The sequence below is a fragment of the Barbatula barbatula genome, assembly GCF_947034865.1.
Source record: "Barbatula barbatula genome assembly, chromosome: 18".
Classification (NCBI taxonomy): Eukaryota; Metazoa; Chordata; class Actinopteri; order Cypriniformes; family Nemacheilidae; genus Barbatula; species Barbatula barbatula.
The window spans coordinates 13,293,765-13,307,786 of NC_136781.1; the positions used below are offsets into that span (position 1 = coordinate 13,293,765).

Below are 14,022 nucleotides of genomic sequence, written 5' to 3' on the forward strand. Positions count from 1 at the left end.
TTTTTTAAACAGTGAAAATGGCAAGAGCAAAACTGGCCATTTTAATTTAACTTTTAATTGAAAAGTCATCCAATAAAACGAAGCTACAGTCCATTTATCACAATGTGTTCTTTCGATCATCTCAATTGCATTAGCGGATACTGAGCTCCTTACACTTCAGTGGAGCTCGAGAGGAAGAAAAGTGGTAGCTTGTCAAATAGGCGGATGGATATGCACTAATGTGCTTCGCCTCCAGTCTGTTTGACGCCAGGACGGGTGATAGACAAGGGAAAGAGAGGCAGGATTGAAGGAAAAACTCTGCTTCATGTCGGTGTCTGTAAATCAGAGCAAAGGTCGGGAGACGCCACACCATTTCATGAAAGGTATGCAATCCTATGACAATATATCGAGCCGATAAAAAGGATTCAGCGGTCAGCTAACAACTTTAATCCAGCAGGGATGGTGGTGTTCCGCAGGGGGGTTGAGAAGTGATTGAAAAGTTTCCTTGTTGTTTTCCCCCTTTTTGTACAAACGAGGCGAGGCAAAACATTTTTATTATTCAGAGAAAATGATTTAGTGTTTAAATAAGTCACAAAGAGCATTAACAGTTCTGAAGAAGTTGGCAAAGTAAAATTAATGATATGCGTGAACCCGCAAACTGCAAATCTAAACTGCTAGCTCGCCATGTAGCAACTTGGCTAGCGGTAAGTTTTACATAACAGAGAAAAAGAAGTTAACGGTAAAAGTTATGTAGTATAATGACGTTAGAACTGTGTCCATTATTCAAAATGCCAATTTTACGAAAAGCAATAGATGTGTGGGTTTGGAGGGAATGTTTCGTGTCTTAAACGGAATCCTTAAAAGTTGCGGCTAATTTAGCTTAGCATCAGTCCTCTAGTTTATTGAGGCGATCAAGTCAACTGATTGATTTCATATTAAACTGCAGACATTTACCACAAAACACCACGAGGATGAACTGTGTGTTTCAATTATGATTCATGTTCATGTGAGGAAAGTCACGAAACATTTCTATGAGGAGAGATGTGCGTGTCGTGGCGTGTCTTACTGGCTGCGTCTCAGCACCGAGTGGGTTGCCCAGCTAGACAGCATTTCTGGGCATCTTAGTTACAGAACCTAGTGTGCTGCTTTGAACCTACCACCGAATATCTTAAGTCTTACTTTTTAATAATAATATTGTATTTCATGTACCTGTATCAGGGCAGATTATTTATACGTGCAAACACACGGTACGTTATTGGCAGTAAAGTTGATTCTAAACATGTTCTTTAAGTGACACCTGTTTAAACCAATTGAAACCACTTTCACATATCTGCTTATCATTTAGCTGCTGCCATCATCATCGTTATCATCTATCTGGGTGTGAAGTTTATATTTTTTAAGTCTTATATATATCTTCATCTGCAATACTTACGATTATTTCAACCGATGATTGTTACCTTTTTAAAGTTGATAGGCAAATCATCCTTTGAGACGGTCGCGCTTGGAGTTGTGAGGATGGAAATTGTTGGAGATTAAATGGTTGTCTTTGAGGATTAACCTTGTTTTTGTGAAGTGTAACTCAATTTCTGTTTTCCCGGCCTTTCGACTTTTAATGAGTATTATAACTAGTTGTTTTTGTAGAAAGTGCTCTTAAAAGTCATCAGATCGTTTTTTGACCTTGACAGAGAGGAGGTGTAGATACATTGTCTGCTTGTTATCTGAGATCCAAATACCTTTAGGAGCTAAAGATCCACTTTTTCCTCATATTCTAGTGGTGGTGTGTTTATAATGTTATTTTCATTAAGGACAAGCATATCATTCTTTTTTATTTCATGGGATATATCACAAACAAGACAATCTCTCTTTACTATTAAAAGCAAGATGTCGTCTAGGCCTTGAAATAAGAAGAGCAGCATCCTTATGCTATTGGCCCTTAAATTCTTAACAGACTCAAAAAGAATGATATATTGTGATTTATTAAAGCGTAATAATGCTCAGTTTACTGCTTATACTGCATAAATGGCTTTCTTGTTTTGTTTGTCAGCAATGTCTACATAAATTCATAAATTCACCTTTTTCTTCCGACAAAAATATCAGATTCATTACAGCTGATAGCTTGCTTTGATTTCAAATGCGTACAAAAACGGATAGTTCAACTTGTGTAGAACACAAGAAGAAACAAAACATTGGTAACCAGACAACATTGTCCACATGGACTTCCTTTGTAAGGAAAGTTTTTTTTTCTCTCAAAACCTCATATTTTGTGTTCCACCTAAGAACGTTTAATATGACTTGATTTTGTGTAAACTATCCCTTTAATGATTTTCTTCAGTTTGTTAAGGTGTTTTTGGAAATAACGTTGAAATGGCATAAAGAAATGCTTTGTTTCTGCAGTAGTTGTTGGAATTCTGTTTTCTTCCTGCAATTGCAGAAGTTGTTCCCATTTAGAGTCTCTATGTATGTGCCAACATATAACATCTGTCACGTAGATGGTTATGTGAGCACATGCATCTGGTGTCAATCCTGTGCTGTGGACTGATCCTTGAAAGTATCGATTAAACTGGATATATTATATACAGAAGACATACAGTTTCGTTTTCTCAGAATTCTTTTAGTGTTCAACTGGATGGGCCATCCCTATTTGAGTCAATGATGTAAGGCTCTAGGGATGAAGAGGGCTGCATGGTGTCTAGCACATAAACAGTCTCCCTCTGAGCCACTACATCTTTGTTTTTTTCGATGGGTGTGACGGATCCCCTTTTTATTTTGGAGAAATTAAACATTCTTATTTTCACGATGTCTAGACATTTTCCTCAGTTTTTATGCATCTTTACATAATACAATTGCGAGACTTCTCTCTCTTGTCTATTTTTAATGTTTCCTTTATCTAAATTGTTTGATGGCTTTTTTAGCCTGGCTGTTATACTTGTAATTTAAAGATAACATGGGTTCAAGACCACCAGAGGCATTGTGTCTGCACACGACCGTCGTTTTTCATATATTAATTTATCCAGCAGGGAATAAAAGAACCTCCTTGAACTGAGGCTCTATTACTGTCAAATTGTGGCCCCATAATGATGTTGAAACCTAATTTCAGTGTATTGATCTTCCAAATTACATTGATCTTCTTGCATATATCACCATAGAATTACAAAGGAGCTAAAGATCCACTTTTTCCCTATATTCTAGTGGTGGTGTGTTTATAATGTTATTTTCATTAAGGACAAGCATATCATTATTTTTTGATTTCATGGGATATATTTCAAACAAGATAATCTCTCTTTACTATTAAAAGCAAGATGTCGTCTAAGCCTTGAAATAAGATTGCTACATAGAGTAAAAGCTTTAAGTGGGAGGCTTTTGCGACTCCTAGAAAAATCAATATGGGTAATGCTTTCTCTGCTTCTCATTTTCCAAATGGAGCAGCTGAGTATCGAGGCAGGATGGAGATAGGGAACAGGGAAGTGTGTGTGTGTGTTGAGCTTCTGTATTGCTGATCTGAGTCCTGTACTTCCTATTGTTAAAGCATTGCTATCATCAGTCCCTAAACAATAAAGGAAAAGTGTGGTTATTACAAACTGATTGCTTGTTTCTGCTGATAAGCAAGACTTTTTGAGCCCCTTGCTTTTTGGTTAATCACCATGTGATTTATATTTTTTCATGATTTCTGGGCAGAAGATCAGACACTTTAAGAGCATTTGTAATGTAATTTACCATATCAACTAAATCATGTAAAACATTTAAGTCTTATTTCATCATTATTTACCCTCATGTCATTCCAAACCTGTATGATTTGCTTTCATTTGCAGAGAAAAATATATTTTTAAGAAAGTTGGTGCCCAGACAATTTTGGAACCCATTGACTTTTATTGGACACGAATAGGGCTTTCACAGTTATGTTTGGCTGACGATTAATTGTCAATTAAATTAATTGTCTGTTTTAAGGCTTTGACAATGTAACTATTAAGGATAATTTTTTTTATTGATTGAAGAAAATATATATTTCTAAATGTGAAATAGAAACTATGATTTATTAGTGACCTTAACAGAGAAGACTTTCTTGAGCACTAAAACTAGATATCAGGGTCTTGCTGTGTAGATGCAGCAAGTCTGGAAATAAAATAACAAAATGAATACAAAGCTAATACAAATCAAATGATGCATAAATGTAATTTTAATGTAACTTTGAGTGCAGATCAAGGCTGGTGGATGTAAAATGCAGCAGATACTGCAGATCTACCTGTTTTCTAAAGATTCACAATAATTGAGTTTATCTGAAATAATTGCTATGAGATGATTATTTAATAATTGTGACAGCCCTAGACACAAAGCCACTGAGACATTTTTCAAGATATCTCTGTGTGCCACAGAATTCAATAAATGTTCTACAATTTTATACTATGGAGGATGCGATATTCGCATCGGGCCTGATACCAAGCGGATGTACTCGTAAAGATACCTCGCGTAACATACCTGACAGAACTGACTGAAATTTGTGCTTTGAAAGTTTGTGACGAGCAGTGATGGGAATTGCGGCGTTATAAATAAACTGTGTTCGTTTTTTTGTAACGAGTAATCAAACGTATGACTGTTTCCCCCTTTACAACGGCATTACAGTTACTGACAATAAAATGCAGCGTTACTATAATTGAGCTCACTGAAGCAATTTTCATCCGAGTGGCTCCCGCTCATCCTAAGGAAGTTTTTTCTCTTCTGTGTGTTGGGACACATTACTGATGATGGTTGGTGTGTGTGAGAGTGGGTTGGGGGATAACCGCATAACTGACGATGATTGTCTTAGGTAAAGTACATTTTAATTGTTTGCCAGCCAGAGGAAGAGTAGAGCGGGTTTTCAAACACAAGCACAGTCGCACAGAGTACACCAATGCCTAGGAGTCAGACTCGTAGAGCGATGACAAGAGCGAGAGGGTCGGATGTCTTGAGTAAATGAAGACTTCTATGTTCGTTTTTACATCGGACAACTGCACACCTTAGTTGTTTCTGAGACATTCTTGTCAATGGCTGCTACTACTCGTGTGTGAAATTAGCATACAGCGTGTCTGGTGGAAGGGGGAATCTATGCTCATAAGGCGGAGTCTGTGAGCGGTAAAAGGCCAGGCTTCATCAGTGACATCACTTTTCTAGGAGATCACCACCAGTGTGGTGTGGCTGAATGGATGGATGAATTTGTATAATTATACCCAACACTGGTTCTGCACACACACTGGTAACTCAAATTGAGTTTATAATAACACGTTAAAGGGTATTTTCTGGATTAGGGGGGCTGCTTTAATATTGGGGTATCCAAGTTAATTGACATTTTTATTTTTTAGGTTACGCAATAGTTACATTCCCTGGTAATTAGTTACTTTATAATAATGTAACGCCGTTACTAACTCAATTACTATTTCTGAAAAGTAAATCGCAATGTCTCACATTGCGATCCCGATTCGATTTCGATTAATTGCTCAGCCCTAGTAATATGTCCAACACTGGTGCTTTTGCAAAATAAAGCAAGCCAAAATGATGTGCTTTCTGCCACTGTGAACTGTTTCTCTCATTCGCAGAAGCGCTACAGGTCTGCGTGTGATAAGACGTTATGTGAGTCATGTTGTGGGGTTTTTCTGAGGGTGGTGGGGAAAAACGGCAAAAAATCCACTTAAATGGAGAAAATATCTTGCTTCCATATGAGAAACAATTACCGTCCAAATAGGGCTAAAGAAGCTATTTAATTATGATAAATCTGAAATAAACTCAATTTCATTCCTTTTTCTGCGTATTTCACCATTGATGTACAATTAAATGCTGCTGCATCTGAAGGCTAGAGGGCGCTCTTATAAGTGACTCAAACTCACAATGTTTCCAATCAAGCAGCATTTCCTAGGTAAGGAAATAAGAAAAACAATAAGGGAAAAATTAATTTACTCATCTCAGGAAGAGAAGCACACATGACAAGCATAAGATGGTATCATTGTGCTGTGATAAATTTGGATTAGCAATGCAACTAAATTTTAATTCTTAGCCAAACCCGATACCGAAAATTCAGGATGCACTTGGTTGAAAACGGATACCGAAAATAACTTTTTGAAATAGTTTTTATTGAATTGTATTAACTACACACACTAGAACCACATAAATTAAAGAGCATATTTTAAAAACAATACTCAATGTCATTGGAACGCATTTTAGTTGTAGAATTATTCTAGAATGAAGAAGGGGTGCCAGATATTTCAGCTTTTCTGTCGGTGGAAACCGTAATGCCAGTCATTTGGTTTACTTTAATAGTGGATGTATTTTAGGAGCTTATCCATTTTGAATCTTATGTTAGTAGGCAAAAATAATAATTTTGCTAAACTTATTGTAGCAGATTGTCTGATTGTTCCTGCTTCCGTTCTGTGTATATATAATGTGCCATTATGTAAACAGTGCTTAAACAATATACAGTACAACTGAATATGAAGTGAGAGATGATGGCATTTGCTCACCTTGCACCTTAATGAGTCCACCTTTCAGCCATTAATAATTCCCATTTTGATGATTACTGATCAAATATTCGTATTTACTTCGAGTTAAGTTTTTTTTAGAAACGCAATATTAATTATCGGCCATATCGGTATCGGCGGATATATTATACATAAATAATTTTCTCTGGTTAATCTTTCTACAGCTGCCCGCTTCTCATAGTCAAAATAATGTACAGTAGGCTTCTGTTGTGATCATTCATACTGCTATTTGCAAAACATTGTTGATGTAGGAAAAGTATGTAGATACAGTATTTATGAATGTGTAAGTTATAGGAACAAAAGCAGATTGTTTAAATCAGACTGCTGTCTGAATGTTATCTTGAGACCTGTTAGACATGTGGCTATAAAGAACATTTTCTGGGTTGCGCTAGAATAACATCTATAATTTGTTTATTAAATAAAAATATACCAGAAAAGTTTTGAAGTGAAAGAATCTTTAACTAGTGTAAAGTAGGCTTGGAACATGATTTTCCTTGTGTACCATGTTTTAAAATAGTTGTCTACTTTTTGCCTTTTGCTTCAGTCTTACAGAATTTTGTATACATGTTTATATACTGTGTCGACCAATATATTGATTATCTGATTACAATGTTAGAGAATTACCGGTTATCGTCATATCGCTGCATAGTTTTTTTAAGGTTCACAACATTTTGAACGGTTTGAGGAATGAGTGCTTTGAATAGTAAATCATTTTTTGTCCTGAGGTCTAATATTTGTCAGTTGAAGAGGTCAAGGGGAAGGGATGTGGCTGCAGGAAACCGCTCTCAGAGGTCTAATATCCTTTCTGTCCTGGTTACGTACAACATTTTCAACAGCTGTGCTGTGCTCTGCTCCCTCTCGCCCTGGGAGCTCCCTGGGTGGGGCAGGAGGAGGCTGTTGCTTATAGATCCAACACAATAACTCTGTTGTAGTTCAACATAATACATGGCAGATGGGTACATCCTAACAGTTATCTACAAGACCTCAGATGTGCAAGCGTATGGTTTTTATAGCTGTGAATTGGAAGTTGCTTTTTTCGCACAAATCCTTTGGGTGAGACGCTTGACGTCAATTTCTTTAGGTCTTTGTTAATGTGGTTAAGATAAATGGATGCAGTGATTTTAATGTTTTATTTTATACATAATTTGCACATATTTAGCTCGGATTACAATTCAATATATGAACCTTTTTAATTACGTTTTGCCTTCAATACATCTAGGTCAGTTAAACGATTAATCGTGATTTATCACATCCGGTATAAATGTTTGCATATGTTATTATATACGTTTGTTTACTGTGCATATTTAATTTATATTTATAAACAAATACATGTATATATTTGGGAAAAGTTTGCATGTTTATATTATATTTATATATAGGGGTGTGACGAAAGCCGATCTGACTGGTCTCGCGAGAGTACAATATCCTCAAAATATCCCCTGTTGGAATAGAAATTGAGCATTTAATCACATATGCTCCCTAAATTTACCTGTGTGACCTCAAAATATATTTGAGAGCATTTGTGTGAGTGCACATTTTGTTGTGGTGTGTTCATTACTGTACAGAACTCGCTAATAACTGAACAATGTGTGTGCGTACTGTAAGAAGAGCTACAGTGACTGGCCCGGCCATTGGACAACCTGATTTTTTTCTACTTTCCCACCGTTTTTATGTAAACACTTGCTTAAGGCACAAGTGTTTACGGCGGTTCCCGCTGCCAGCATCGCCTCACACATTAAGCACGAGTGTTTACGTCAGTTCCCGCTGCCAGCACAGCAGCGCTTTGGGAGCGTGCACCGATTACTGCCTGTCAGCAGTATTTTTTTATTTTTTATTTCTGCATTATATAATTCATTAAAACAGAAGTTTAATTTGTTTCATAAAGTACAAGGTATATAGTTCATCGTTGAGTGTCTAGTATCTCGTCTTGTGGGATAAGGGTCTCGTCACATCCCTATTTATATATAATTTAAGTTTAATGTAATCTATTTAATTTTATACTTTTCTTGTATGTATTGGTGTACACGTTTATAAATACAAAATAAATATGCACAATAAACAGACATATGTTACGTAAACACAAACTTTTATTCTGGATCATGATTAAATGCGTCATTTTAAATTGGGGGAAAGTTTAATTTAACATGTCTCTGGTATATGCTAACTATAGCTATTGGTCATGAACTCTCTGGTGTATTTGATTTGCGAACTAACGTCTTTTTGTTGTTTCTTTGCAGGTGCTGCTTAAAGCCTAAACCTCGGAGCACAACGTGGCATGGAATAGCCTCTAATATCTAATAGCTGTCTAATTGGTATTTTCGGTGCCATACTCCCTAAATTGCCCTTCACACTAATTCTCAGAGTAGTTGTGACACAGTTCAACCACCCCACCATCCCCCTTCCCCCCCACTTCACTGCAGGTCTTCCTGAGCACCAGCAGCTGCGTCCTGCCTCAACTTCCTGTCCTTGGGTTGTGGAAGGCTAAGCCTGCCCACCCCACACAGATACACGCTCACAATCATCTTTCTGGCACACTGCGTGACGAGACGGCTTCAGATCCTGCTTCCCGGTGCAGCCTGGCACTATGACCTCCATGTCCAGCCTGTTCTCCTTCACCAGCCCGGCAGTGAAGCGGTTGCTGGGCTGGAAGCAGGGCGACGAGGAGGAAAAATGGGCGGAGAAGGCCGTGGATGCTCTGGTAAAAAAACTGAAGAAGAAGAAAGGTGCCATGGAGGACCTGGAGAAGGCCCTCAGCAGTCCCGGTCAGCCCAGCAAATGTGTCACCATCCCCCGCTCGCTGGACGGACGGCTACAGGTGTCCCACAGGAAGGGCCTCCCCCACGTCATCTACTGCCGCGTGTGGCGCTGGCCTGACCTGCAGTCCCATCACGAGCTCAAACCCCTGGAGGTGTGCGAGTATCCGTTCGGGTCCAAGCAGAAAGAAGTGTGCATCAACCCCTATCACTACAAACGGGTGGAAAGTCCAGGTGAGTTAAGAACGCTCTGCTGCTATTGCTTGTGTCAAATATAAATATACATAAAAGTGTACATGTATTATGCTTTAGTACAACATGCATATATATTGTATGCATCTATATATACACCAATCCCCTGTGACATTATTTGACTTTTCATTTCCAGTAGTATAGACCTGGTTGACTATCGTATATCTTTAGCCTCCTGGGGTTTTCTGATATCTGCAACCTTTGTTACCCCCTGCTTAGATTGCGATGTGCAATGTATTGAACTTTTCAAGGGCAGATATCACATGTCACTCTAGAGAGACGACACGTTTTTGTTGAAGCTAGAAAACTGATCTGTTTTGCCTTCGCTATTACCTTGCAGCCAGAGCCAGCCAATCACCACACGGCTGTCAGGGATTACAGATTCTTACAGAAATATGTAAATCAAACATGACGTGTTAAGATTTTTATAATATTGTGTCGTTTCTCAGTACTCCCCCCGGTTTTGGTGCCACGACACAGCGAGTTCAACCCTCAACACAGCCTGCTGGTACAGTTCCGGAACCTGAGTCACAATGAGCCTCACATGCCGCTCAACGCCACCTTCCCAGAATCCTTCCAGCAGCACAGTGGAGGAAGCTCCTTCCCCATCTCTCCCAACTCACCCTACCCTTCGTCTCCTGCCAGCAGCGGCACCTACCCCAACTCTCCCGCAAGCTCCGGACCATCCAGCCCTTTTCAGCTCCCAGGTACATATTTTGACTTTACAGACCACATCTGTTCAAAATCGTGCTAATACATGCACTGATAATAAGTATAAAATAACCAGAGATTAGATGTAGAGTTGCACAGTGTAGATTGTTGTCAGGAAACAATATAAATGCCAGCTAAGCAGCACACCAAAGCCCAATGACTTCAATGCACTGAATATCCTCCTAGTGGTTACCCGTCACTTGGCAATGGCATGCACTCCCACTATTCAGTATGTGAGTGAATTGCTGATGCCTGCATCTGTATACTGCGTGCACTCAGGCAGAGTGGTTTTATAGTGCTGTGTCTAACACTAAAGCTGGTTTTATTTAGAAAATGTTAGATTAATCTCAGCATCTGCATTTGGGTTTCTGACTTTAGATAAATATGATACTTGACGTTAACTTTTTTTGCACATAGCACTGTAGCTACAGAGGTTTAAAGTTTTGTAGCACAGGCCAAACAGTTGTAGCACAAGTATAAATGTCTGTTATAAATGAAAAAATACACACATATATGTAGTTTATCACATAAATAGTCCTTTTATTTTGACGGGTCTTCGCAAAGATTGTGTTTGAGATTTCTATTCTCTATCAGAGAAATGCTTATGAAATAAACTCTCAGATCAGCGCTGAAGATGGAGTCCATGTGTTCATTTCCTCATACAGAGACACATGTGTAGTAATGCGTTAAACTGTGCACCTCATTCATATTCACGCAAAATGAGCAGGCGACATATTTAAAAAGCCGGATAGAGCCTCCGCTATTACTTCCCTTTTTCCATATTGCAGAAATCGCAGGGCTCTAGATATGTACTCACTGCCACAGGAAAACAAATGCAAAGACAACTAAAATTGTGCTGCACCATTGATTTATGTCACACACAAACAAGCGGCTCTGTCTAAATCACGTGCAAAACTGTATCGCACGCATGCTACACTGGTAGATTTATTCTTGGCACACAGTTTTTTCATAGCACTGTACAGCCCTGCTTTAAGATTTCGATGGCATGTGTAATTGTGCACTGTGAATACAGCTGGTTTGTATTGGAGAATGGAGATTAAATGACATCAGTTGGGCAGCAACTTTTTTTAAGGAACTATGAGACTGATAATCTGTCCATAGTACTATTAGGACAATCTTTTCTAGAGGTAGTTAAAGATATTGTTTCACAGATCAGATTTGGCTCTACTTGACACGCCTGGAAGATTGAGAATGTCACTGCGCGTTGTGAGTGCAATTGTTGCGTGTCTACTTTTAAAACAACAAACTTGAGCACAAGCAAAGCTAACTTGCCAGTAACGCATTGTCGCACAGTTTTCCATGTTTGTGCAGGATTCTCAGTTAGCTTCAGGTGATCTCACATGACCTCAGTTATATATTGGTGCGTGTATATACTGAAAAGGTACTTGCTGGATTTGATCTGTAAGGATTTAAAGGATTTGTGAAATCAGACACTGGAAGGATTTTATAAGATCCAAAGCAGCTTCCTGTAAAGATTCATCAAATCGCAGTGGCAGCCCATTTGTTTGCAGTCGGTCTTCTTGCCTAACCATTCTCTTTCTCTCTATGGTGTCTTTTTACCAGCTGATACCCCTCCTCCTGCCTACATGCCTCCTGATGAGCAGATGGGACAGGATGGGTCTCAGTCCATGGAGACTGGCAGCAGCATGGTTCCTCAAAACATGCCTAGAGGGGGTAAGAAACTCCTGCTGTCCACATAAAAGTAGAACATACAATAGAGATTTAGGTCCTTTAAAGCTTCATGAATCTTCAAGATAACATCACTTCACAATTACCTAATCTTAGCATTCCCTGGCCCTGTAGAACTATTTGTTACTAATCCCTTTAGTGCGTTTCATTTAGCCAAACTTATCTGAACAAGTTGAAACGATACACAGCTTGAGATCAAGGTCTTGCTTTTATTTTCATCTTTCAGATGTGCAGCCAGTGGAGTATGAGGAACCCAGTCACTGGTGCTCTATTGTATACTACGAGCTGAATAATCGTGTGGGAGAGGCGTACCACGCTTCCTCCACCAGCGTGCTGGTCGATGGCTTCACTGACCCATCCAACAACAAGAACCGCTTTTGCCTGGGCCTGCTTTCTAATGTCAACCGCAACTCTACGATTGAAAACACTCGCCGTCATATTGGCAAAGGTATGCATACGGTTGTTCACTTATTGCTAAATTATGTTTTTCCCCTGTCTTGAAAACCCAGTAGGAGAAAATGAGTGGGAGGTGAATTTCACCTACAAAGTGGGTATTATCACAAACTTCAGTTTAAAAGGACGTTTCATTGTGTTTAATCTAATTTATCCAATAATTGATTTCATGATGATGGAGAATCTGGTTTAAAAAAAACACCCACGGGCTTATTTGTTAGTGTGCTTGGCAGGATGTGACGTAGATTTATAAAACAATGTGCAAAGCTCATGTCCACACCTGAAAATGTGTAACAGGCATAGTTTTTATAAATGTGCAATTATTAATAGCAGGGGATCAAGTACCTCTGTTTAGCTGTATTGTGATTTACCTTTTGAAAAAGATGACTGGAAATTAAGCCCACTAACTCAAGCATGTTAATGGATTTATGTCCTATAATATGTTTAACCTTTTTTGAAAGCCTGATTTTTATATAAAGTACATTGCCTGTTTTTAAACTTTCAGGTGTCCATCTGTATTATGTTGGGGGTGAAGTGTATGCCGAGTGTCTCAGTGACACCAGCATCTTCGTCCAGAGCCGAAACTGCAACTATCACCATGGTTTCCATCCCACAACTGTCTGCAAAATCCCCAGCGGATGCAGCCTTAAGATCTTTAACAACCAAGAATTTGCTCAGCTGCTTGCTCAGTCGGTCAACCATGGGTTTGAGGCCGTCTATGAGCTTACCAAGATGTGTACTATTCGCATGAGCTTTGTAAAGGTAAGCCGGTAACATTTTAATCTGTTTATTCATTGATCAAGTGCTTTGAAACGTTGTGGTTTTGATCGTATACTTAAATTTAGTTCAGAATTTTACCAATTAATTTTTTATTCAGGGTTGGGGAGCCGAGTATCACCGACAAGATGTTACAAGCACCCCCTGCTGGATAGAAGTGCATCTCCACGGTCCCCTCCAGTGGCTGGATAAAGTTCTAACACAGATGGGTTCTCCACTGAACCCAATCTCTTCGGTCTCGTAATGATGGCCCCCCTACGGGCTGGGAGGATTTTTTTAAGTTTTTTTCTTAATATTTCTTCACTTTTGACAGATAAGGAGGTCTTAAGGGCTGAACTGTTTACACTATCTGCAGAAGGGTTACTGATTCCTGAAATAGTCAGAACGAGAAGAATAAACTGGGGCTACAAGCACATTCTAGGCAGTGAAACAAAATGGACTAACTACTGCTATAGCAATTGCCTTTTTTTTTTTTTTGCATAAAATTGTTTTAAAATGATGCTCGTATGACTGATTTACTCTAACTGTAGGTAATCTTGTAGATGAAATTGACATGTTTTCATTTATCTCTACTTCACTTTACGCAGTTGAAAAAGGCAATTTCCTAGTTCTATGAGAATCTTTTTAATTGCCGAGTTGTCTAATCCCAGTTATTTCTAAGGCATATTTTTCATTTATAATGTTTACTGTTAGACTCATTACAAATGTTTTTCTTTTTATAGCTTCTGTTGCCTCAAGGCAAAACACAAAGTTACTGCTTTTAAATAAAGTTCTTTTATCTGATAAATCGATGGTCATTTGACATGTCTGTCTTAACAACTTTACAGTCTGTAAAACTACACCTGAGGGTTCAATACAGTTGAAATGATGAGTCATGCATGATT

At 38.6% G+C, this 14,022-nt stretch overlaps 1 protein-coding gene across 1 annotated transcript; it reads left to right on the forward strand.

Moving 5' to 3' along the window:
• The first annotated feature begins 257 nt into the window (after positions 1–257).
• On the forward strand, positions 258–14,019 carry smad5 (SMAD family member 5). Its single transcript, XM_079479698.1, has 8 exons — positions 258–362; positions 8,720–8,794; positions 8,903–9,469; positions 9,937–10,194; positions 11,783–11,893; positions 12,135–12,356; positions 12,867–13,123; positions 13,239–14,019. The coding sequence occupies exons 3-8, from the start codon at positions 9,067–9,069 to the stop codon at positions 13,380–13,382; spliced, it is 1,395 nt and encodes a 464-aa protein (XP_079335824.1). The 5' UTR covers positions 258–362; positions 8,720–8,794; positions 8,903–9,066; the 3' UTR covers positions 13,383–14,019.
• The last annotated feature ends 3 nt before the right edge of the window (positions 14,020–14,022 follow it).